The sequence below is a fragment of the Talpa europaea genome, assembly GCF_964194135.1.
Source record: "Talpa europaea genome assembly, chromosome: 13".
Lineage (NCBI taxonomy): Eukaryota > Metazoa > Chordata > Mammalia > Eulipotyphla > Talpidae > Talpa > Talpa europaea.
The window spans coordinates 69352938-69380742 of NC_140080.1; the positions used below are offsets into that span (position 1 = coordinate 69352938).

The 27805-nt window shown below is 36.0% G+C and overlaps 1 protein-coding gene across 5 annotated transcripts in view; it reads right to left on the reverse strand.

The window, feature by feature from the left end:
• Positions 1 to 27805, reverse strand: part of NOL4 (nucleolar protein 4) — a gene marked incomplete at both ends in the record, with an annotated part of 302349 nt that overhangs the window by 16329 nt on the left and 258215 nt on the right. For all 5 annotated transcript variants that reach the window (XM_084251768.1, XM_084251767.1, XM_084251765.1 and 2 more), the window contains one exon: positions 4993 to 5173. In XM_084251768.1, the coding sequence (XP_084107894.1) occupies positions 4993 to 5173 (181 nt within the window). The remainder of the gene's footprint in view (positions 1 to 4992; positions 5174 to 27805) is intronic.

Genomic DNA, 27805 nt, shown 5'->3' on the forward strand with positions numbered 1-27805 from the left:
TTCATTTTCATTTTACTTTCACATTCCTCTTGAACACAGTGTAATCTATCTAATATAAAGCAAAGTTTGTGTTTTTATTACAATATTAATGTAAAAGTTTCAGGAAACATCTCCGCTAGCCTTTGCCTTCCTATTTAAATTGTCAACCTATATCATACTTCCTTTTTTTCTCATTAATGGTTAGAATTCTGATTGTCTTATCTGCTGTATAAATTGAGTTAGATGTATAGCTAATTAACTTGGTCTCTTGAAAGCAGCTGCTCCCTACCATATTTTTCAGAAGATCTCTAAAATTCCTAACATCAAGAATTCACAAATTTAGATTAATCAGTTGCCAACCAGCAGATATGATGTTGGCATCTCACATAATGCTAATCATCTGCTATGTTCTTTATAGTTCTCAAGATTTATGTATATGTATGTAGTTTCTTTCTAATTCCAAATCTGTTACAGGGAATGACTATACTGATAGCTTAAAGATGAATAAATATGCTAAAGATAATACCATTTTCAAAAGCCAGAATATTTGGAATTCCCTGAATTTATCAAGTCCTCAAAGAAAATTGTGGAACTAATCAATCTGGCTGTCTTTCTAAGATAAAAACAAAATCAAAAGAGCAATTTCTAACACCAGTGTTATAAGTAGTTGTGTTTTGGGAGTTATAGAAGTTATTTAGAGATCCTTCACAACCTGGAATTAACCATTAACCATTATATTGTTAGAATCTGATCTCAAATATAAACTCTAATCTAAAGCCATTATTTATAAAGATTTTTGGTTGTCTATGCCTTTAAAATTTGTTAGAATTACCTCAAAACCATTGCTCAAAGAATATCATGTTTCTAACAGCATGTTACATATCACAATGGTTATTTTGTTATTTCTGTTTCTACTAGACAGTATACAGTCTGAATTATTTGAACTGGTGCTTTGCTCTATCTTTAAGAGACTTATATCACATCATATGAAAGGCAAAGAATGTAGTAATCAAATCCCAAAAAGTCACCTATGTGACCTTGAGAAACTCACCTGAATTTCCAGGCCTCTTTATTTCTTTATAGTCTTAAAAAATGTATTGTTAATTTCTCAAGTTCCTTTAGACTTCATAATTTTATGAGTGAGGAGAAACTTAGTAGACCTGACCATAGGTGCATTGTATCTATATTCAAACTTCAAATTTCATAAATCTGCTTTCTAACCACATATTATGACTGCTCACCTGGAATCTATACCAGATTGCTTGTGTGGCCTCTGAGCACCACTGAACAATACAATTGAGGAATAGAAGCCAGTGTATTGATCCTGTGTAAGTATGAAAATGGGTGTGCACATACACTGTGGTACCTGCTTCTAAGACAAATTAAGGAAGTTCTGAGAATTATGACTGTTAGGTGATCTAGACTTGGGAGTTCTGAATTTAAAGAATAGTCAATACCTAAAGGATGTGGGGCGGGTTGGGTCTAAGGGGAAAAGGAAAGTCAAGGAAGACTTCAGGTGTATATCTTGAGGCACCCACCTGAAGTGGGTTATTTTAAGGGTTAAATAGTGTCATTTTCCTAAGAATAATGAAATTCTATACAATATTTTCAGATAGTGAAGTGATGTGACCAAATTTTCCTTTCTTTAATTATTACTTTGGTTCCTCTGTGGCAAATGTGTCGAAGGGCAAGAAGAAACTTTTGGAATCTTGCTCATGAATGCATAGCACTTTTCTTTTAAATTCCTACTCCATTTTTACCCAGAATTGGCAATTTCCCTAATGTTCTTTCTTCAAAAACCCTCTCAAAAAATTCTCCATTGTATCTTTATCCTATTCCTTCCTTGTAAATTTTCTCTTTCCACCAGCAGCTCTCTGCCTTTCATGAAAACACAATGCTTCCTCCAACTTAGTAAATAAATCAAAAGAACAAAGTGGAGCAGGAAATATGTACAGTCCCACAGAACCCCTCAGAAGAGTCCCATGTTTTATTCAATAATATGTCATTACCACCTTGATATAATTTTTTAATAGTGGCCCCACATTTTCACTTAGCATTTCCCCCAAACTACCCACTTTAGAGTAATGAAAAATTATTTTGGTTGTACTGGAACAGAGGTGAGTGATACTCAATTTGTTCTAGTCTCTTACAGTTCTTTTGTGTCCAAAGCTCTGCCCTCTGCTCTTCATTTTCAGGATTACCATAGTAATTCAATTTATCATTGTCTTTTGCTGATACTACAGAAATAACTAATATTTGGGAAAATAAATTTTAAAACAAGAAATTTCTAGTGATAGAGATATTATACCAAGATGAGTGTCAAATCATGAAGAACATAAAATAATATAAACATATGCTCCTAATGGTAGATTCCCAAAATAAAGGAAACAACTGCCAGAATTGAGGACAAAAGTATACAATTCAGTAACAGTACTTGGAAACTTGAATATCCTTCTTTCAATAGTGGATATGAAAACTATGTGTAATACACATTTAAAAAGAACCCACATAACCAAAAATACACATGGAACATTTTCCAGGGTAGACCATAATTTGGTCATAGAACAAGCTTTAATAAACTCTCATATGTTTATATAAAGTATGTTGTCTGACCACATGAAATAAAATTATAAATCATTAATAAAATCAGGAAAATTCACAAATAGAAGGCAAATAAACAAGATAGTCCCTAAATAACTAATGTGTCAAAGAATAAATGACAAAAGGAATTAGAAATATTTTGAGATAAATAAAAACAAAGCTACAACATACCAAAACTTGTGATATAGATAAAACTGTTTAGCAGGGATTTCAGTGATCTTAATTTGCATTCTTTAAATAATGGTAACAGACTTCCCAAGACTCACAGGACCTGAGTTCTCCACATCAAGGTGATACTTATTGGAAGAGGCATCCTCTGGGCAAATTGAGAAAGCCTGATATTTTTAGGGAAACCTACCCCACACCATGAAGACTATTTCAAATTAAAATTGATCTGTTTCCAGGCATTTTCAGTGGAAAAAGACAGGACTAAGTTTTTTTTTTTTTAAAGAAAGAATTTTGTGCTTTCAGTGATACTAGCAATTCAAATACTGAAGTTTTTTGCTTAAACTTGATTTTACATCTCTGTTCACCTTGCTCTCTACTGAAAAAACACAAATTTCACTGATACCAATATAATTACACATTTGCTTTAAATCATAATCTATAAACCATAGTCTTAAAATAACTACAGGATACTAAAAACAACTTAATGTTCTATCATAGGCTTGCATGTTGTAGAATCAAATTGTGATTTATTAGGTCGATTGAAAATTTTCCTTTCTGTGGGGCTATGGTAACAACTCATTAAACAAAGTGCAAAGTTTATATTTGCATTAGTTTTCTTTCAATTTCAGGGATTTGTAAATCAGTGTGTATCATTGTTACATAAATATATAAATTATTCCAATGTTAAATATACAAAACAAAGAATAAAAAACAAGTACGTTTAGAGACTTCTGGATTAGAGACTTCACTGTTCTCCCCCTTTCTGCTTCTATGCCAACTTTAAAGAAAAATATGGTTTCCACTTGCATTTGTGTAAGTCCTCTTTCATGAATGTTAGCATAGTATAAGTACTTGTCACTAGTTCAAATAGGTAGAGATATTTTCATTACTTATTACAGATGCATGTTACTCTCATTTGGATACAATATAATCAGCTAGCCATGAATTGGATATTTTTACTGTAAATCCCCATTTTTTTAATTCACAAATACTCCAGTGACTAGCCCTGTGCTTATGTCTTGTATTTTTCCAGCAAGTTATGAAAAAAGATTCCTAGTCAAGAGATTGCTAGGTTAAATGGTAAGTGCTCACTTAATTTTGCTAGATGTTGTCAAATTCCACTCCAACTCTGATTTTCTATAAGCAATGCATGAGAGTACTTGTTTCCTTCACAGATTTATCAGAAGAATATTGTTATAAACATAGTTTTGCTAATTTGATAGTATTTCTCTTATTAACCTTGTTATAAGAAATTCACCCACGTATTTCCCCCTAATATACATATGGTTATATGTTACACTTTTAAATCTCAGACTCAGTTCAAGTTCACTCTAGTATACAAACTTAAACAATTCCTAAAATCTTAAGCATGAACCAGTACAGGTCCAGTCTGGCTTCAGTGCATCACTCACACTGCTGGAGCATATCACTGCTGTTGACAACTACTGGCTGGAAAGTCACGGTTGTTTCCAATGTTGTTTTGGGGCAGAATGTTGTTCCAAATATTGTTTTAGTTTGTATGTTCTTAGCTGTAATTACTGTGTATGTTTCATCAAGTCAGTGAAGTTCCTGGTGCCTCAAAATTTCCAATTTAAAAAACTCTTTGAACAATGAGAAAATGTATCATTATCCTTGATGAATGGCATATTACTGTTTTGGGGCAGAATGCATCACAATTTGGTAAAAAATTGCTATTCTAACTGACACTTTTGAGTATAAAAGAGCAATCATTACAAGGGATCAGAAAAATATAAAAAGCAAAACTGGTGGGAAAACTATAAATCTGAGACATATGGCAGGGAAGGGGAAGGGAGAAGGGTCCCAACAGGGTAGGTAAGAACACAAGAGACAATGGTGATGCTTCACTGGCCATGTGGTGGTGTTAATTTTATGGGGATTACACTTGAGGGCAGAAATCAAACAAGGTACAAATATATATATATGTGTGTGTGTGTGTGTGTGTCTGTGTGTATATATATATATATATATATATATATATATATATATATATATATATATAATACCCAGCAATCATTTAGCTAAGTAACAGTGCTACTCCTTTCAGAAACAGCAGCATTATAGGGAACTGTCCTTGTAAGGAAATGGATATTATCTATTAAATGGTCCTGCTTTTAACAGAACAGCACTCACTTATAACAGTATATTCATTTTCTTCTCTTAAATTTAAAGAATTTAGTACCCCCAAATGGACATAAAAGAATCACAATCTGTGAAAAGACTCACCGCTACTGGAAGCGTCATTCAGATTTAGCAGTCCCCCTCCCAGGCCTCGGTAACTGTGGTAGCTGTAGGTTCCGTTTCCATTGATGTACAACACCTCCTGGGACCCTGACATGGCTGAGGTTGAGTAAGCGCCCTGGGCCGCCTCTGGTTTACACTGCTTGTCGGCTGGTGCAGAGTCATCCTGCAATGAAAACATCGTGCCGCTCATCATCACAATACTGTGTCATGTCACCTTGACCAGGACTGTCTTATTGTTATCTACATTTCTTCACTGAATACAAAATAACATACAGTCAACATTAAATCTGCCAATACATTTTCAACAACTTAGCTAAAACCTGAGAAAAGGAAAACAAAGTAACAATATGAGGCAGGTTGGAGATGAGGCGACTATAATTTCCAATGGAATTTAAAATTACATGAAGATAGTTATTCACAATAGCCAAGATGTGGAAGCAGCCTAAATATCTATCAATAAAGAAAATATGATATGTAAGTATAATATTATTCAGCTTTAAGAGGAAAGTTCTGCGATATCCTGTAACATGGGTGAATCTTGAGGACAGAATGCTAAAGGAAAAAAAAGCAATCACAGTAAGACAAATGTTGATGATTCTATTTATTCAAGGTATTTAAAGTTAAACCTGTTTACATATAGGAACAGAAAGTGGAGTGGTCACCAAGAACTGAGGTAGCAGGGGTAAGGTTCAGTCACACAGGATGGGGGAAGGGTTTAGGGAACATACAGACAGCATGTAGTTGACAGTATTTTTCTGTACACGTGGAAATTACTGAGAGGGTGGATTTTATAACCCGGTTTTAAAATTTACATGAAGAGAAATTATAATTTTCAAAAAAAATTGCAAAATTTGGCTTTCTTGAATTTTTTTGCTGCCTACTCTTCCTCCTTCCTTCCACTTCTGCCTCTTTTTCTCTGTCTTTTATAATATTTGCAGCAAATTTTATGTATTGCTAACTCTATATAAGGCCCATTACATGCATCATAATAGACAAAAATCTGAATAAACCCAGGCCTCTCAGCATGTATTTTTCTTTAAGCTGAACTAATATCTAAAAATGTGTTTCAAAACTTCTAAGCATGTCAAGTTGTGAGTACAGTGAAATTAAAATTTGCAACATGTAATATTTTCAGTAATAAAACAGATTGAATTTCCTTTCAGCTGTGAGATTATAAGGTATATACAACATATTTTATTCACATGCTTTTTAAACTTTCCTTCTTTTTTAAAATAAGACACAAACATTAATAGATTTCTAATGAATTCTTACAAATGTTTTTGTGATGATCAGAGTGCATAGTTAGGGAAACATATAGCTTCCCAATACAATTTTTTCGTGACATCAAGTACTAGAAAATGAGAAGATATAGAACAAGTTTCTCTATGGAGAAATATTCTCCATAGTATTGTTATATTCAGATATATTCTAATCTTTCACATAGTAAAAGCAGTGCCTTAACTATTAGAATTATGGAGTTATGAAGTTGTTAAATTTCCTCTGATCTTTTCAACTCTGATCCATTCGATTTTGACCTTTATACTCAGTTGTGGACCTTAGACCCATGATCTATGATCTTTTCATCTTTTTATTTCTATATGACTAAGATTATTAAAAAAAAAAAAAAACAGTAAAATTACCCAAAGTCAATTGAATTAAAATGAAGCAAGCAGGGTCTTCCTGGTGGCGCAAGGGTTAAAATCTCCACACTATCAAGCATTGCCAGCCATTGCATGAGTTTGATCCCTGGCCAGGTAGCTAATCCACATGGCACAGCAGACCTCTCCTTTCTCTCCTGCTGCTCCCCTCAGCAGTGTATTTCAGTGGATCCACCTGTCCTGCTCCCTATTCTGTCACTGGTGAATCCTCTCACTCCCTACATCTCTGGCTTACATCCCAGTTCTTATATTCATAAATAAATAAAAATCTTTTTAAAAAAATTAAGAAAGCAAATTGAAAGGAAAACTGTAAAACATAAAAAAAAACACTGAAGTTTAATGTAAATTTTCCTTTAATTACCTTAAAAAAAGATGCATAGGGAATGTAAGTAGTAGAAACATGAACTGGGCTAAATTGGTGTATGAACTTGAATGTCTGGTTGTAATTCCCCTTGCCACTTACACCTTAGAAATTCCTGGGATGCTGAATTATCCTAGAATGACACTTTTTTTATGGGAGAAACTACATTATAGAAGTAACTCAGAATTAAATTTTATTAGTGTCTCTGTCTCTACTACTTCAACCAGGCAGTCAGCCAGTTCCAGATATTTTTTTTCATTCTGAAAATAACTCTGCTGCTAGAAAGGATATAAGGATGGTGGGCTTTAGACCAAAGCTCTATATAAATGAGGATATTGGGTCTTCACCAAATTTACCACCACTAATGGGGACTTTAAATCATAACATAACAATTTATGTGTTTTCTTTTGTACTATGATGAAATTTTTATACTACAGAGAGTAAGGGAGTTTAAATCATCTAAAGATGATATAATTAGGAATCTTTGGTTGCTGGAAATATGTTTCATAATAAGTAGGTCTATGGTAAATAAACAAGTATTGTGCTACTCTGAATAAAAATATTAATAAAGTACTATTAATGGAATAAAAACATAGCACTTACTGGAGCCTCAGAATCTGTAACTGACTTTTCTGTGGCCTTCTACAGTGACTAGATGAGTGGAAAATGATTAAACCAATGGTGACTACAACTCATAAGTATACAAAAGTCTTTTATAATGTACAATGGTATAGTCTCTCATCAAAGAGTGTCAACTTCCTCCTTGTCTAGGGACAGAGGTGATCATACTCATATATATATACTGGAATGAATATATAGAATGTATATATACATATACAGTTGTATATACACTTTTATAGTAAATGTGCAGCTGGCTCGCCATGCTGGTTCCATCACAAATTCAGTCAACCATGAATGAAAAATACAATATATACTATGTAGTTAGGCTACATGGTTGTGTCTATACCAAACATGTACAAACATTTCTCTTGTCATTATTCCCTAAACAATATATATATTATCAACTACTTAAATAATACTTATATTGAATTAATTATAATCCAAACATTATTTAAAATATATGAGGGGATCTGTGCAGATTCTATGCAAATAGGCCATTTTATAGAAGGGACTTAAGCATCCTCAGATTTTGGTATCTGTGGCAAATTGTGGAGCTAATTCCTCATAGATATCAAGGGATGGCTGTATATTCAAATTTATATCCTCCATACTACTATCTATATATATGTCATACATTCATTCAGTTTATTAAGTGAGGGAAATTTAGCAAAAGATAGGTTATTTGTGATGTTTATATGGATTAATTATTTTCATGCACACAACTTCTATTTTCTCTGAAAGCAGAAGATGTCAAACTGCACTCCATGGAACTGTAAAAATTCTGGGGGAAATGTCTCAGAGTCTTCCTGAGATTATGGAGTGAGGATATACAGATATGCTTTTACACTCCACCCTTCCCTTTACTTGGACTGGCAGCTCTAGTTTGCTCTACTCTATATTCATAAAATTATCTCTTCTAAAGCATAAAAAACACTGGGCTTTGACATATTTTCTGTAAAGACATTTAGCTATTAAAACTCTTAAAGATGGCCTCCCCGGTGGTGCAGCGGTTGAGCACTGGGTTGTGAATCTCCCTGTAGCCTCTGCAGCGCAGGTTCAATCCCCGGCAGCCAGGCGAGGGTCCCACATGGCATGCAGACCTCTCCTGCTGCCCGCTGCTCCCCTCAGCAGTGTACTTCTTCGGTCTGTCTGTTCTGTTCCCCCCTCTGGCTTTGGTGAATTCTCTTACCCTCCCGTGCTTCTGACTGTACCCAGTGCTTATATAAATTAATAAATCTTTTAAAAAAAACCCTCTAAAATAAGGCAGAATATGTTACACTTTAAAGCAATTTTGAGATCTTGGGAGGGGCTGACCTCAGACAATTTCACCATTAGTACAATGTTTCTTGACTGAAACTGAATTGGGCAACATACTAAAATTTGAGTTTCTAATTTGGGTGAACTTGTAGCTCTTTTTTTTTTTTTAATATTTATTCATTTTTGCATACAAGTGCAGGCCAGGGGTGAGGGGGCGGGGTGTGTGAGGGGATTCACCAGAGACAGAGTTGGGAGCAGAACAGTCAGACTGACTGAAATACACTACTGAGGGGAGCAGTGGGCAAGACAGGAGAGGTCGGCTGCACCATATGGTTCACATTCCTAGCTGGGGATTGAATTCATGCTGCAGTGGCTGTGGATAGCTTCATAGTGCTGAGACTTAACACTTTGTACCCCCAGGGAGGCCCCAATTTGTAGCTCTTCTGAAACATACCAGTCTACATTTCTGTGTTTGGAAATAAAATATACTCAGAGGAGAAAAGTTTTTTAATGATAAGTAAAAAGGGAGAAGGGAAGAGGCATTATCGCCACAATATTTTCTCTCTGATTCATTGTATGATAGAATTCATATTATTAAACATGCTATTTTTAAAATTTGCCTCAGTCTTTCATTATTAACTATTATTCCAAACCACAGTAACTGTACTGTGCAGGCAGATAATTAATTCCATTAATAAACAAAACAGGCCTTGTAGGAAGTCATTTGTATTCAACACAGATTTACATTCTTAATGTTCTTGGCAGTCCACTATATAGGAAGAAATACAACATATTAAAGTCCCAATAATCTCTATTTTTTGTGTCTTCAGTGTAGAAGTTTAATATAAATTTAGTTCATATTTAATTATTGAATGATTACTATTTGTTTCTAAGAAGCATAGATTTTAATGACATAAAAAATAAATATTCCCTAAAGTCACATTTTAATCTCTCCAGACAACTTTTAATAATCATTAATTCCCAAAGTTCTCAAATCTGACAGCTTACCCCTTGGCTGCTATTAAGTTTATTTTCAAAAAAGGTAATTACTATTATAGGATAATATAGGCAACGAAATACATTTTGTTAATCAAATCATGAAAAAAAAATCTATCCCAGTGTCCATGACACATCAGATTTTCTTTTAAAAAATTCATAATAATGAAATGACATCAAGAATTGAATGACCATCAATGTTACTTGCCATAATGAAAGTTATTTTGATTTAAATTTCTTTGATGACATATGAAAGAAACCCTTGTGGGGAATTCTATAATATGGCACTGGTTAACAATAAGTATCCTTGATATATAAATACACATTTCATATTTTTAAAAATGGGTTTGTAACAGGATGGGTAGTAACTTATAGACGATTGCAACATTGGGACTGGTTTGGAAGAACACACATTGCCTGCTCAGGGTCCTCTCATTGAAAAAATATTTAAGGAGACTGGTTTTATCCCTTCTCACTGTATTGACAGAAATTGCACAGAGAAAATCTTAACCTTATCTGGCACTTGGGCCACACAGATTGAACTCCTTAACTTAGATGCCTAAGGAATTATTCAAGTACCTTAGATTGACATTTTTGAAATGAAGTTTAATTTATTCCATTCAACTTTTTGACAATGGATTTCAAAATATTGGCATGAAAAATGTTACATTAATTTTATTATATCTCCCAAGGATTCTACTTTTTCTTTGACTTTATAGTCTCTATTATCTATTAAAAATGATGTATAATTTCATCAACTTTTCTATCTATATTGAGAAAACTCCAATTAAATTTTCTTTGAGATTCAATAACCTCATGCATTTCTTCATTTGCTCAATAAAACTTTTGTCAGTATAGCACTTGGGGTTGATAAGACATTGTCACATCAATATCAAATTACATCTGTAAATCCCCATGTGAAATGGTCCAGGCACTGGTAAACCACCTATTTAAGATAAAGAAACTTACAAAGACCCCAAATAGGCTTAATACTATAAAATAGTAAGCACATGGATTATTTAGGCATCAGTTTGAGCTATCTATAAGATGGTTAGTAGATTCTCCTATCTTTACATGATTTCTGTAGTCAATATAACTCAAATCTTTTTTTTTTTTTTAAGTTACTATAAATTTCTCCTTTGCTCCATTAGTACAGACAGGGCAAAGGAGTGCAATTTATTTCACATATAAACTACTGAAAAGCATCTCTACTTTCTAAAAGCTGCTCTTCTTCCATTTGATAGCAAGCGTTCCAGAACTAAGTATGTTGCTAAGAGTTTCCAGGGAAATTCATAAAAGATGTGAGAGAAGCAGACCTCCCATTTAAAATGCTTTCCTGCATAAAAAAAAAAAAAATGTCTGCACTTAAAGTAAGTGTGTTCATTACTTGGGATGATAAAAAGTGATTTTTGATGCTATCAACACACACACACACACGCATGCATGTACACTTACTCAGATATACAATAACATTCATGATACAATTTTGTTCATATTGTTAGGAGCATTCCATATAGTGTCCTTCATTTGCTGGCCATACAAATGATCAAGATGACTAACGACATGGTTATTCTTTGCAAAGATGCTCCCAAGCCCATTAAGACAGCTAATAATACATGTTTTGAATAAATCCAACTTGCTTAATGATAAGATTTAAAATAACAGGAAGCTAGATTTTGTTTGACTTGAAAAAGCAAAATCACAGCAGGAGAGCTGTTAATCAGAATTTCATCACTCTTTGAAGACAAGGTTATTATATTAACAGACTCTTTCTGTAATATCTATGTACACACATATTTGCATGATATTTATAAACAATAAAGATGTGAAGACTACTGACTTAAAGAAAAATACAAAATAAATATAAACCCAATCCAATGACTATGGTTACATGGTTGGCAAGAGGTAATCAAGTCACTGCAAAGCTGCACACTCTAAAATTCTTCCTGATGGCCATAAAGTTTTATTATTCAAAATAAAAGTAGAGTGAGCATTTTTAAGTTACATTTTTTAAAAGATCTATTTATTTATGCATACAAGAATGGGGTACAGGCCAGAGGTGGTGGGGGGTGAGAAGATTCACCAGAGACAGAGTGGGGAACAGAATAGGCAGACTCACTTAAATACACTGCTGAAGGAAGCAGAGGACGAGTCAGGAGAGGTCTGCTGCACCATATGGGTATGTCCCTGGCCGGGGATTGAACTCGAGCTGCAGTGGCTGCAGACAGCTTCATAGGTTACATCTTAACCCTTGTGCCATCAGGGAGGCCCTTTAAGTTACATTTTTTAATGCAACACTTTGCCATTTAATTTTTGAGCCCCCCAAACTTAGATTCCTAAATTTTGAATCTATCCCTCCCTCAGATGCCCTCAAACAAAAAAGAACCAATTTCTTTGAGATTGTTATATCTCCTCTCTGGTATATAATTATTGTTATGAAAAAAAAAGGAAGAAAAGCAAATAGAGTAAAATATATCCTAGGAGAGAAGAAAAACTTTTAAGACTTTTAATAGAAATTAGTTCTTTAGTTCTCAGAGTACCATAAATTAAAAGACCTTGGACAAACATCCCAGGTAAAAAAAAAAAAAAAGTAAAAGACTGCCCACAGGGCCTCCCTGGTGGCACAAGGGGTTAAGCACAGCACTATGAAGCATCTGCAGCCTCTGCAGCACGAGTTCAATCCCAGGCCAGCCAGAGAGAAACACATGGCGAGGCAGACCTCTCATGTCTCGCCCGCTACTCCCCTCAGCAGTGTATTTCAGTTGCTCTGCCTGTTCTGTTCCCCACTGTCTGGTGAATCCTCTCACCCCCCCCCACACCTCTGGCCTGTACCCCAGCTCTTGCATGCATAAATAAAATCTTAAAAAGAAAACTTAATAAAAGAGTGCCAACAATATAATATTCTAACAGAAATCTCCCTCAAAGCAAGAATCTAGACATGATCATTATTGTGGAATCTTTAACAATAAAAATATAACAAATGCAATCAAAATTCAGAAAAAAAAGTTGTAATCAAAATTCAGAGCAGGACCTACCTGGTGGCGCAAGGGGTTAAGCACCACACTATAAAACAATAGCAGTGTCTGCAGCACAAGCTCGAACCCCAGGCCAGCCAGGGAGCAACCTACATGGCGCAGCAGACCTCTTCTGATTCGCCCACTGCTCCCCTCAGCAGTATACTTCAGTCAATCTGCCTGTTCTGGTCCCCACTCTGCCTCTGGTGAATTCTCTCACCCCCTGCATCTCTGGCCTGTACCCCAGCTCTTGTATGCATAAATAAATAAATCTTTAAAAAAATTTAGAGCAAATATTTTTAGGGTTAACTTTGAGAAGCACAATGGAGATTCATTATTTTTTTTTAATAACGGTTAACCATTAGCTATTACATATGAATTATATTAACAAGGGAATGTCAGAAGGTCAAGGCTAAAACCTGATAATGGCTGTCTGAAGCACAATGCTGGAACAGTGGGAGGAGGAGGTACATTATTTCATCTACATTGTTATCAAATATGTGATACATAAGGGTCTTTATAAAAGGAATTAATTCATTTCTTGCAGTAAACAATTCTAGTTTGATAATAATGCCAATATTTATTCCTGTGGAATAGTATTTTTTTTCTCATTTTCTATTTATTTTTTTATTTTTTTTAAATTTTATTTTTATATTCCCCATACAATTGCAACCCCCTTATTTTGACCCCCATCTCTTCTTTCCCTGCCACCCCATAGTGTGTCTCTGGTTCATAGTTGTTTGTTGATTTTGATTTTTTCTTTCTTATAGTTATGAAATAGTATTATTGATTAATGCTAAAATATTCTCATTGGTATAAATGCTATAAATGGACATTTTAGTTCAAATCCAATAAATATAAGTGCTAACAAGCTAGAATTTATGTTAAAACTATGTTTGTATACATTATCATATAAACTACACAAGCAGGAGTCAGAAGAACGCAGGCCAAGTGCTTTAAAAGTGCTACTCAGATACTATTTATTTATCCCAGAAGTGAGTTGTTGCTCCAAGCCTTTTAAGTATGGCCTTGGGAGTTCTCACTACTAGCAAAGAAAAGAAAATTAGGTTCAGCTGGAAAGCAGAGATTTGAAAAATACAATTAAAGTTTTACAAAAACTTGGCCATGGCAGACAATTTTCATCTTTTCAAATTTCTTTTTGAGCAAGTTGAAAAACTTGGTTAATGATGCTATTTCAATACTGATGTTGGGAGGTAATCACAGATTGTTTCAAAATTAGAAACAGGTGTGCCAACATGGTTGAATGAGCAGAATGAAGAACAATCCCTAATGTCACTCTACATAATGGATTCCTTCATAGCTACTTCTGATGAACATTATGTTCAATCAGATAGTAAACATAATTCCATCTGAATTATATATCTTGAAGGAAACATATAATTGAGATCTTTATTCCTATATATTAGAATAAAAGCGTGCAGGTTATTGTAATTTAATTTAAACTGGGTGTAAAAATTACCCATCCATTTTGATATTTCAAGTATACTAGTTATGAAATAGTCATATGAGGTAATTAGAAAAGCTATCAAAATGGTAATGCCTGAATCACTGACTGATGATACTTTTATATTAATGTGAAATTAAAATTTAAAGGGAACATGCATGAGCAACATGAAAGAATATAAAATAAATTTAAACCACATTGCTTAAGCCTGACTACTATGTGTGGGTGTTAGGTGTATACATAAATATTTTTATTAATGTTTCCCTCATCAGTAGAACTGCTTCTGCTACATACCACTTAGTTATGTAAAGTGTTCTGATTTACAATATTCTCGGTGGGTATATGGTACATAGTGAGGAGAAATATCACTACTAGCATATTTCTTCATACATCAGAAATAAAGTTTTAACACTAATCCAATAACAATGAAAAACTAATTTATTTTTCTAGAAGTAGAATTCTTATATATATATAAATGTAATGTTCTTGAGTGCTACTTGTATTTGGAGATTAGTGATTTTAATTCCTTTAAGGTATTAGATTACTTTAATTCATTACAAATTTGTGTAAAAATAATGTAACCACACTTCTTTTTTTTTTTTCCATTTTGGTTCTCTTTGAGTCTTCTAATTTTTTCTGCATAACTTCCCTGCAAGATCTCATCTGCATTTATGACTTCAGCTACCCCTTGTTATACCAAAGATCTCTAAACCTAAATCTTTAATTAAGACCATTTCCTAAATCCACATTGTAAGCAATCTAGTGAACAGAAATACCTGCATATCCCAATGGTGCTTCCCACTCAGTGTGCTCAAAATTGTACACTTTATCTTCTCACATATTCATTTCTCCAGACATAATTTGCTCAACTTATTGAATTCTTGATTTTGATTAATGGTACTTCATCCATCCAGTCTCCCGAGCTAGAGATGTGCCATATGCAATAGACATTCTCCTTTTATTACCGCCTATGTGTAACTCAGGATGATAGTCTTTTATTATAGTCAATTTTACAATGTTCTATTGAATGCCTTCTATTTACTAGGCTACACACTAAGTTAAGTGCTGGGGCTCCATCAGAATATAAAATAAACAAGATCCCTGCCCTCAAGGGACCTACAGCAGGAAGAGATGGGGGCGAGACAAGAGGAGATGAAAAATATAATAATTTCAGACAGTGACAAAAACCATTAGTCATAAAATACAGTAGGGTGATGAGATGAGAAAGTGGAAATAGTGTCTAGGAGTGAAAATATTTCTAAGAAAAATACATAAACCAAAAAGCTAAATGAAATGATAAAAATGATATAGTCATGTGATGCTATAGGGGGAAGGAATGTGTGTGTACATTGCATAGAAATCTATTTTGCACTTGATACAAAATGTTCCTCATATCCAAAGATCTCTGACTGTGAACCTCAGGGTTTGGCTTAATATGACATGTAGGCATTCACACTGCTTAACTTACACTAGCATTTGCCTTGTAAGAAATTGCAAGAACACTTATTTTTGCTGGTGTAATAAATATTCACAATTTGCCCCTGTGGATGCACTCTCTAACACAGTTCCCTGGGGGTATAACCATTATAAATTTATTAAACTGGGCTTACTATGGATGGTAGGGCTTCATCAACAGGAAATCCTGAAAGGACTGTAAAGGCTGAATGATGAGGTATTTATTCCCCAGGACCCTTTCCTGTCATCTGTGGTCTTGGAGTAGCTGCATTTCTGCACCTAAGAACCTGGATCCTAGATCACACCGCCCACACTCCCAAACCCAGGACTCCAGCTTCTATCTGGTTCTTCTGACCTGGTTCTCCTTCTGGATTCCTATCAGGTTTTTTTTTTTTTTTTTTTCCTCATTGCTCTCCAGGTTTTACTCACTTCCTGATCCTAGTGGGTGCATCCCTTCTTGATTTTCTTAGTCCATTTCACACCTATGTGAGCAATGTTTTTATTAAACAATCTTCACTTTTTGAGTATGTACAATACTGACACTACTGTACAACTATTGTTCAATATAGAGCTGAACAGTGAGCAATAAGTACATTTTCTCATCTAAATTTTTATTCCTTCATCATCAAAACCTGTTTTTCCCCTTTGGTATTGTTTGTATTCCAAACCACTATTAATAAATCTTCTGAAATTCTCTAACACAAATGTGAAACCTCTGGTACATTTTTCATATCATCAAATCCATCCAGTGTTCCCTAAGAATTAAAATGTATAGAAAATAATATTTCCAGACTGGAATCAGAGAATAAGAAGTTCCATGAAAGAGGTATCCAAGGAAAATGTAAAACTGATGGAAAACTGGATGGATTCGATGGTATGGGAAAAAAAATCTAAAAGGTTTTTCTCCCTCCCTGGGGAAATTAAGATTTTTTTTCTTTATCCCATGTGCTTTGAAACTTTGATGATAATGTATTTAACACAGCTATTTTTTTTTTTTTGTATTTTGTGCCCTGATAACTTTTTGCTCTCTTTTATTCTGGTGATGTGGATGGAGAAGAAAAAAATCAGGAAGTATAAAGAATATCAACAAGCAAAAACCATTTTCAAAAGTAAAAAATATGGGAGAAAATCCTGCAGAGTTCTAAAGCACACACTATAGCTAGCCAAATGATCAATCAAGAATAAGTGCAAAAATAATTTAAAATGTTTTTAGATATATGTCTTCGATATCATCTTTTTTCAGCATAATTATTGGAGAATATTATCCAATGGAATAAGAAGTCTCTGAATTCAGGAATAGGAGATACAGAATGGGAGGGAGGTATAAAGATAGCTAGGATTACTTTGTGCAGCAGACCTCAAGTATATTATTTCCAGACTAGAATGAGAGGATAAAATGTTCCAGGAGAGAGGTATCCAAGGAAAATATGAAACTGATTCCAGAGCTTCTAGGTTTAACCAGAGTGCTGTGCTGAGTAAGTCAAACCTCTCTGGTGCAACGATGAGTCATTCCTAACTGAATCTGTCCACATGAGAGAAGCCAGGTTGCTGAAGCTAAAGGAACTGGAGATATTTAAGAAGAGGGGGAAAAAAAAGAGAGTAACATTCACTCAACCATTTATCCCTCCTTCATTTATTTATTGTTTACTGTGTGCTTGGCAATATTCCAGAGTAGTGAACAAACATGGGCAAAATCTTTGCTCTCACTGCAGTAAAATAACATTACTTACAAGGTAAATAATTAAAATATATACTTTCTAGGATAGTCACTAGCACTAAAAAGAGGTAGAAAGCTATGAAAAGAGGGTATGAAATGATGTAGGGATGGTTCTGGAATTTTACATGAAAAAACAAAAAAAATGATCACAGAGAAGGGGGTTTCTGAATAAATGCTGTGTGGAGGAAGTCTTCCAGGTGGGAGGAACATTAAATGTAAAGGCCCAGAGGCAAGATCATACCTGCTACTTCAGGAAACAGCAAGGAAGGCTACCAGGCAGGGGAATTCAGGGAGGAGGTGAGAGGAGTAACATGGAGCTGATCTCTGCAAAGTCTTCCAGTATCCAGTGAGGACCCTGGCTTTTCTGAGTGGGTAGAAAGCCACTAGATGGCTTCAAGAGGAACAGCATAAGCTCCCATGTTTCAACAGGGTCATTCTGGCTGCCCAGAAAGGGGCATGGGCAAGTGGAGGAGGAGGGCTACTTAGGAGGCTATAATCATGCAGGGGAGAGATGATGGTGGCTTTGCAAAGGAAAGTCAGTGGGAGTTGACTGAACTCTGGGAAGTATCCTGACAATCGTACCAAATAGTATCCTAACTGACCGACGTGGGATATGAGAGGGAGTGGTCAAGGAAGACATCAGAGTTTCTGGAATGATCAACAGCAAGGGTAAAGCCTCATTAACTGAGCTATTTTGGGGTGATATCCTGAGCTCTGTTTTATTTTTTTTAAAGATTTATTTATTTACGCATACAAGAGCTGGGGTACAGGCCAGAGGTGCAGGAGGGTGAGAGGATCCACCAGAGACAGTGGGGAGCAGAACAGGCAGATTGATGGAAGTAGACTGCTGAGGGGAAGAGCGGGCAAGTCAGGAGAGGTCTGCTGTGCCATGTGGGTTGCTCCCTGGCTGACCGAGGATCAAACTTGTGCTGCAGAGGTTGCGGACAGCTTCACAGGTTGCATCTTAACCCCCTGTGCCACCAGGGAGGCCCCTGAGCTCTGTTTTAGATATATTAAGTTGACTACAGGATTAATCAACTGCCATGGAAGCAGTTGGGCATGTGGTGCTGGAGTTCACGGATATGAATTTGTAAGTTATCACATTACAGACTGAGCATAAAGCTGTGAGACTGTAGTGGTAAAGACAATACTCTCAGTTTTAGAGTTTGAGGACAAGAAGGGACAAGTAAAAAAGACTAAGAAGGAGCTGCAAGAAAGTAGAGGGAAACGAGTGTGTTGTCCTAGAAGTTAACTGCAGCATATGTCTCAGGGACAGAGTGAGCACTGTGCCAACACTCCCGATGGTGCAAGATGAGAAGTGAGAAGACAACCACTGGATTTAGAAGTGAAGGTCATGGGTGATGTCTGAGGAAAATAACTTTGGAGGCGGTGTGGGCTCTGAAACCTGGCTGACTTCAAGACAGACAAGAGGAGAGACTTTGTATACACATTTAAGAAATATCTTTTAAGAGACTCATGCTATAAAGGAAAGGAGAAAACTGGGGACTAAGGGAGGGGGAGAGGGTGTTTTGCTTTGGGTGTGTGGGTGTTTTGGGTTTTTTTTTTTTATTTTGGTTAGGGTGGGGAAGGAACATTTATGAATGCACTTGAAGAGAACCCAGGTAAAGAAGGGAAATGATACTAGAGGGGAGGGGAAGGAGAATTGAGAGGGTGTAGATGGAGCATCCAGGCAGAGGAAACGCTGTCAGGAGGAGGAAGAGTTCATCTTAACAGCAGAGGAAATGAGATATAAGGCCTGTGGAGGTTTACTTCAATATATGAGGATTACCTTAGAAAGAGAAGGTAGACTTATGTTTTGTCTCAAAATTGGAGAGAACGATGGCAAAGGGGTGAAAGTTGCAGGATGACAGTCAGGCTCAAGGAAATAAAGACACTTCCATACAGGATGTGTAATTTCAGCAGATCTGTCCTGAAAGTTATTTCTCCTGGGAATTGGGAACAACAGCCATCCTCTGCTGAGTGTTTACTCTGAGTCATGTGCTGGGTTTGATGTTAGATATGCATGATTTCACTTAGCTCTTACAACATTTATATGAGATAAAGCTAGCCATAGGTTGCAAGGGAGGAAACAAGCCCACATGGTTGGTTGAGTTATCCAATGTTATTTACAGTGGGGAGGAAGGTTCTAGCTGACCTCCAAAGCTATGGTCATTCCTCTATACCACAAAGTCTTACAACAGTAAATGGCTTCAATTTGAGGGCTCAGGATACAGTGGACTATATTTAACTATTTTCAAGATGAGTCTGAAAGTCATAGAGTAAAATCATTCCCATTTTTTGAAATACTCTGCTTCTCTTTTCTAGTTGAGGAGACTTAAACTAGGTCCGCTCTCCTCCTGAATCACTCCTCATATTTAATGAGTTTTGCATAAGCTCAATCTCCTGGCTTCATCATCTCCATCTACAGCTTCACCTCCACTACATTCTTCATCTTCCCAAAAGATGAAGCACTCTTTGGAGAAAGGACTCTTCTTTAGCCCAGAGCATGACCTGTTCATAGTAATTACTAAATAATTCCAGCCTTTCTACAGCAGGGAACAGCTGCTCACCAGAGGAATCTTTTATCAGGTTTACTCTGCCAAATACTGCTGGGGATGCTCTTATATGTGGCTGGACGAAGGAGAGGAAACTGGTATTTAAAGTAGATCTTACCTCCTTAGTGTACTAAAAAAGAAATTTTTAGGCAGTTAGGATGCAAAAGGCAAAAAAGAGAAATGGCTAGCTGTTTAACTAAACAGACCCAATGCTTAATTTACTTCAATGTTGAACAATGTGACAGTAGATTTAGAACACTGTAAAAATATCTCATTTTCATATGTTTATCCAACAAACAAAATTTACTATAACATATGCTACATATTAAAAGATTTCAGGCAGGCTTCTTACTAAATATATCTACTTTCAGCTATATCTTCATATGTTTACAGGCAAAAATCCAGACATATTTTTTAATCTCTTAAAATTTACTCACTGCCCTAGAGCATCAAGTACAAGTATCACTCACTGGTTAAGGCAACAGTGTTTATATTCTAGAATATAAACCTACAAAAAAATTAAGCAGAGTGAAAAAGAATTAAACTGCAGTGTATACTTCTCCATGAATTCAGTATTATCTTCACTTCAAAAGTTCCCTTTGATAGGATTTGCTCTGTTTTAACCCAGGAAATGGGAAAGAGGCTGGATTTGCTGATAAGTACAAAATCAGCAAGGTGATTAATACTTTTTAATTTTCAGGAAACTAAAATATGCAAATTCACTACTGCTTTCTTTCCTCTCCTCTGTCTGTGGGCCTCCTTGCAAAGGGAATGATGTGGATACAGCCTGGAAGTTAAACAAGGAACAGCAGGTGGAGAAGTAAGCCCCATTTCTTGCCAGCTACCCATCCAGGGCTGTGTTAAATTGCTAGGCCCAGTCTGTCATACCTTTCTTGCCCTGCTGTATAGACAGAATATTTAACAAACACCACCAACAAATCAATAGAAGGTTGATTTAAAGGTGAGGATCCCAGGGGCCTCCCTGCTAGTGCAGGGGTTAAAGTCTTAGCCACTGCAGCACAAGTTCGATTCCCGGCCAGGGAGCTAACCCACATGGCACAGCAGACCTCTCCTGTCTCACCCGCTGCTCCCCTCAGCAGTGTATTTCAGTGGATCTTCCTGTTCTGCTCCCCGCTCTGGTTCTGGTGAATCCTCTCACCCCCTGCACCTCTGGCCTGCACCCAGTTCTTGTACGCATAAAAAAATGGTGAGGATCCTCCTTCTCAAATGGGAGTCTTTTGGGGATTTCTTAGTGCAGGCTTTGCTGTACTGGACTCTCCCTTCCTCATCTGCTCTAAGAAGTGTGTGAACTGCAGATATTCAGGATACTTAGTCCCAGATCTCCTTCATTTAAAATAACATTTATTTTTTGTTTGTTTCGTAAATGTCTTAGGTTCTGGCGTAGGGAGACTGGCTCCATTTTTAACTAAACCCATCTTTGCTATGACCAAACATAAATAGCATGTTTAACTGTTTTGGGACCCAAAGGCTTATCTCCCCTCCGAACTTTCCAGGAATGACAGGCACCTCAATCCCAATGGAACACTGACAGAATCCTTCTGGGAGGGCAGGGAAAATAATCTGCTCAACTGTTTCCCTTTTAGGTCTTGCACCTAGCATGACTGCTAGTTCCAAGCAGCTTGCAGAAATCACATAAAAAGCTAGGATTTTCAAAAGCAAGAAAATTTTCATCCAGTGGCTGCTTGAGGACGAGGCTCATTACTCAGCTTGTGATTGACTTATATTCATATATTCTTACTGCTATATATTCACATATGCGTTACAAATTCCTACAGATAAATGTATTATTTCTAATATAGCAAGTATCTTTCAAGGACAAGCCACATATTCTTCCATGTTAAAATATAGGAAAAGAGAAGACTCAAATTTAAATCACCTTCCTGTTCCTATTCTTGTAATTTTCTATATAGAAATGTGTGAAGGAGACAGTATCTGTGCATTCATATAAGTTGAAATAGGTAAAACAGCTAAAGAGGATCATATTTCTCATTCAAATTATTTTTTCAAAGGATTAGCAAAGTTTCAATTTTAAAACAAAGATGGTGGCATGCATATTTCAGTGATAAAAGACATGCCTAATACTAGATAAATCAAAAGTCTTGATACATTACAAATGGTAGTATATCAACTACCTCTAGGGGCCAGGTGAAATATAGAAATGAATGAAGATGCAACATTCACCTCAAGGGTGTGATCCTATATTTCTACTGCACATACAGATTTACAAACCAATGTTACCTCCAAAAACAAAAAAGGAAGGAAGGAAGGGGTCTGAGATATGGTTATAGGACAATAGGAAGTTTTGGGGATAGTGGTAATTCAAGAACATGTGCCCCCTTGAAAAGCATCCAAACGCAAATAATTTACAACAATGCTCAAGCCAAATTGGTCCAATTTGGTTTTATTTGTTTTATTTTTCTTCAGAATACTGGAGCAAAGCTTTCCTGACTTATTGACACAGACATTTGTCACAACATAGGGATTATTGAAATGTTCCTAGAAATGCTTATAAGACCCAATGAGTCTTAGGACCCTGTGATCAACCTGATTCCTCATCTGTGCTTCAAGAACAGGGGTTCCTGAGTTATTTGATATAAAAGTATCTACTATGTTTATTTCACATCAGAGGTTTGACGAACACAGGACCCTGTTGAGTAAGTGGACTCCTTTTGAGTGAGTTGGGCTCAGGTAGGTGCTGAAAGGAGGAATTTGAAGCCAGGCATCCCTGCTGTTACTCCCTCAGTCTTGCTGGAGGGTAATTCCATGCTATTAATGTGCCTAAGATACACACACGTTTTTAAGCCTGCCCTGTGTGGCCACCTCCATGATTACTAAAAATCACTGCCTAATTTTCTGCAGTACTTTCATATTCAGAGAAAAACAATAAGGTAAACAAAGAAATAAGTCAGAGCAAAAATATAGATAGGTTAATTTTAGTTTGATTTTAGAACAGAAAACACAGTGAAAGCTTGGTCAGCACTTGACAGCTAATGAATGGATGGTATTTTCAAGAAGCAGCTCATTAATAATTGATTTCCTCCTCATCTTTAAAAGGCACTTATTAGTAATCTAATCACAGATGGCCCTGACTAGGAGAAATGTATGTGTGAATCACTGAGCTCTGTAAGAGCTTCGTCTCTAAGACAGAAAAAAAAATCTGTAATAGTATTCCCATCTTATATTTAATATTTAGAATTATTAAAACTAAGCAAAATATTTAGGAAAAATTGTTTTTTTTTAAAAGAACAGAATGTGTGTGTGTGTGTGCTTATATGTTTGATGGTAACAGCATTATAACATACATACATTTGCTATATTCATGAAGGAATAAAGCTTTTTCAGTGGGCAATAGGGCTAATATGTGCCTTCTTTTTAAATTTCTATTGTTTATACTCTCCACATGAATCAATGATTTCAGATATTTTGACATAAAGTTTCATTTTGTGTAATGATTTATCTGTACTATGTTTACTATGTAAGGGGGAGAGGGAAAAAGGGACATTCTATGTCTGTCTCTTGATGATAAAACTGATGCAATTAGAAAAAAGAATGAAGAGAGACACTGACCCTCTCATCTCTATGACTAGGTAAAACTAATACAATTTATAAATATGTTTTTCTGTAAAGAGAATTAGAGGCAGTTATATATTTTGCATTTATAGTTATACTTTAAATTCTGTGCCTTCAATGGTTCTTTAGTAAATTCTTTATTTTTACATCATTTTTCATTTTTGAACAATGTATGTTTAGTAAATTTTTTAAAAGATTTATTTATTTATTTATACAAGCACTGGGTACAGTCAGAAGCGCGGGAGGGTGAGAGAATTCACCAGAGCCAGAGCGGGGAGCAGAGCAAGCAGAAGGACCGAAGTACACTGCTGAGGGGAGCAGCGGGCGGCAGGAGAGGTCTGCGTGCCATGTGGGACCCTCGCCAGTGACCAGGGATTGAACTGGTGCTGCAGAGGCTGCGGGCAGCTTCGAAACCCAGCACTCAATTGCTGTGCCACCAGGGAGGCCCTGTTTAGTAAATTCTTAATTGGTATAAAACAGATACATAGTCATATACACATTCTTCAAAAAATGAAATGTGAAAATTGGAGTTGGCCCACATTTATGGATGGAATTTGTGAACACAAAGGAATCAGTACTTGATGCTTATGAAAATGTTCCAGGTAAGATACTCTGTAAATAGATATGGCTGGACAACCTTATGCTAGAGATTAGATATGTGACATGAGTCCAATAAACCATCTCACCAGAGGCTAGGAATAGTGATGAGAGAGGTTATCCAGAAAGGATGTGTGAAAAACCTGCATGTCAAATAGTATGAATCACCTTGATATCCACAAAAGACTGACAAAAATTTGAGAATTTTTTACCAAAAAAAAAAAAAAATCTGCCATCCTGAACTGAATGGAATAGGGATGAAACGGAACAACAGACTCTTAGGGCACAAAGATGCAGATATCTGCTGGAATTCGGACTTGTTTGGGACCAGAGACTCTTTTTTCCTCCCAATTTCTCCATTTTAGAAAGGAAACATATACCTATGCCTAGCCCATCATTGTATCTTATATGAAAACATAGTGCCTGTTTTCTAGATTTCTCAAGTCTAAGGATGGATAGGAAATTCTCCCCAGGATGGACCATGCACAGGTTACTGGACCTGAATGACAGATTTGAGACTTTTTGAATTTGATAATATTAGGTGAGATTTTTGGATTTAGAATTGATGCTGGAGTGGGTTAAGGCTCTGACAAAGCTGGAATGGGTAAATGTGTTTTGCAGGTGGGAAATACAAAAACTTAAGGATGGAATTAGATGTCATGTGTTGAATCATGTCTCCGCAGAATATGCTGAAGTCTGAGCCTCCAATAACTGTAAAAATGCTCTTATTTGCAAATAGGGACTTTGTAGATGTTTTCTAGGTAAGATGAGGCCATACTGAATCAGGGCCTTAATCCATTATGGATGGTGTCCTAAGGAGAGCTACAGACACAGAAACAAAGGGAAGATGGCCATGTGAAGATGGACAAAGGGGAAGTAGTTACTCTACTGCAAGACAAGGATGCCTAGGGCTACCAGAAACTGGAAGAGGCAAGGAAGAATCCTCCCCCTGGAACCTTGGGAGGGACCATGGTACTTTTAAAGTCTCAGTCTTGAAATTCTAGCATCTAGAGATGTGAGAGTATATTTCTGCTGTTTTAAGCCACAAGTTAGTGGTACTTTGGGATAGCAGCTCTGAGAAGCTAAGATAGCCCACAGTGGTGAACACTGTTTTTCTTTGACTTTCTAGCATTTATCCCTTGACACCCCCTTCAAGTATTGGATTTTCTTTTTCCATTCTAATGCTATTTGTTTTACAGAGCTAACTAGACCCATGACTCCAAAATTGAGCATGCTGCCTATCCCTATTCTGTTTTCCTCAGCAGTTGTTTCAGGGATGAATATGTAAGCCAGTCATAGTGGTGAAGATGGAAAACTGGAGCTCCTGCATGCTTCCTCCAGATCATCAACAGCACAGATGAAGCAGAGCCAAGAGATATCTCAGAGAGGCCTGTTCATCTTTAAGACAACCATATATACCATATATAAACCTGGCCCTTCTGATAGAATTTTTAGTTACCTGAGCTTGTAAAGTTCCTTTTGCTTAAACCATTTGACCCATTTTCTAACACTTTTAACTAAGAGATTGCCGTGTGCTCAATCTCCCAGTTGTTGGCACTTCCCTCCTTCAGTTGCTTTCAAAAAAAAATCACTGAATACCAGGTCACTATCACCTGGTAAACTTCTAAAAGCTAAAGTTTTAATATGGTATTTCACTGATTATTTAATTAATGAAATGCTTTGGGGCCGCCCCGGTGGCGCAGTGGGTTGAGCACAGTGCTGTGAAGTTGTCCGCAGCATCTGCAGCGTGGGTTCGATTCTGGGCAAGTCAGGGAGATTCCCACATGGCGCAGCAGATCTCTCTTGTCACATCCACTGCTCCCCTCCACAGTGCTTTCGGTCCATCTGTTTGTTCTGCTTCCCACTCTATCTCTGGTGAATACTCCCACCTTCCCACACCTCTGGCCTGTACCCCAGCTATTGTATAAATAAAAAATAAATTTTTAAAAAATGAAATGCTTTGAAAATTCCTAATTCAGAGCCTCCCTGGTGGCGCAAGGGATTAAGATGCAACTTATGAGGCTATCCACAGTCACTGCAGCATGAGTTTGATCCCCAGTCAGGGAGCTACCCACATGGTGCAGCAGACCTCTCCTGTCTCATTTGCTGTTCCCCTCAGCAGTGTATTTCAGTCAATCTGCCTGTTCTGCTCCCCACTCTCTGGTGAATCCTCTCACCCCCTGCACCTCTGACTTACACTCCAGTTCTTGTATGCATAAATAAATCTTTAAAAAAAAAAAAAGAAAATTCCTAATTTGAATCATCCCTCAGAATAAAAGGTTAAATAAGTTTCCTGATCTCTAAACGTGTATTCATTGGATACTTTCAGCTCTAGCACTGAGTCTTGCAGGTTGCAGACTGCAGTCTAGTCAGTTGTGTCTCAACGGCCTGAGAGAGCAGACAAAAGTTGTTAACTTTTTCCCAGGGAAAGAATATGGGGGCACATATCTATTTCTGTATAATCTATGATCCTCTTTCTCCTGAAGTTTCACTTTCCATGATATTGGTTATCCATGATCAACTTTAGTTCAAAAATATGTATGATAAAATATTTTCAGAGAGAGAGGTCACACTCGCATAACTATTAATACACTATACTGTCATAATTGTTCTATTTTATTATTATTGTTAATCTCTTACTATGTCCAATTTATAAATTAGACTTTATCATAAGGATGTGTATAAAAGAGAAAACATAGGCTACCAGGGTTCAGCACTATCCAAGTTTTCAGGCATCCACTAGGGGTCTGAGAAGATATACCCCAGGATAAGAAGGGACAATGGTACGCGATTGAAATGAATATACTTTACAATTCAAAATTCATTCTTACAGGTAAGGTCATTATAATAAAGAACTAAATATGAATATTTATACTTTCTCCCATTAAAAAAAAATTCTGCTTCCAAGCTTTTAGGGGAAAATCCCCTAATTCCTGATATGATTCATAACAGAGGAAAAAAAAAGCAACTTTTCATTGTTCATATATGCAGCTTATTACATATACATTCTTTCTGTAATTTCTAAATGCCAGTTTGAAATTACTAGTGTCAAGATATTTTATTAATTTTTCTCAAGTATTAAGCAAGAAAAAAATTTCTGCTCAGACTATGTTTCTATTTTTCTTTTCCAGCATTAGTTATATTTTCATTAATTCAGAAAATTGAATGAATATATGCATTTTTTCAATTTTTCCTAAGAGTATAAATATATAAAATTGATTACAAAAGAAGAAAAAGCACCCTCATCAATGTGGGTATACTAATCTTTGCTGCTGCTATTCCATAATTCCATGAGGGGATGGTTTATAAAAATTTTAAGGTGATTATTTAGAATATACAGATCCTCTGTGAGTCATACATAGTATTAGACTTTTTATTCTTTCTTTAAAGGCTGTATCATATTAGATTATCATATGTTTTATTGGAATATAAATCATTTACTAAAATTATGCCATCAAATCCAGTTTAGCTTATAAAGATTATGCTTATATTCATAATAATTACTGAT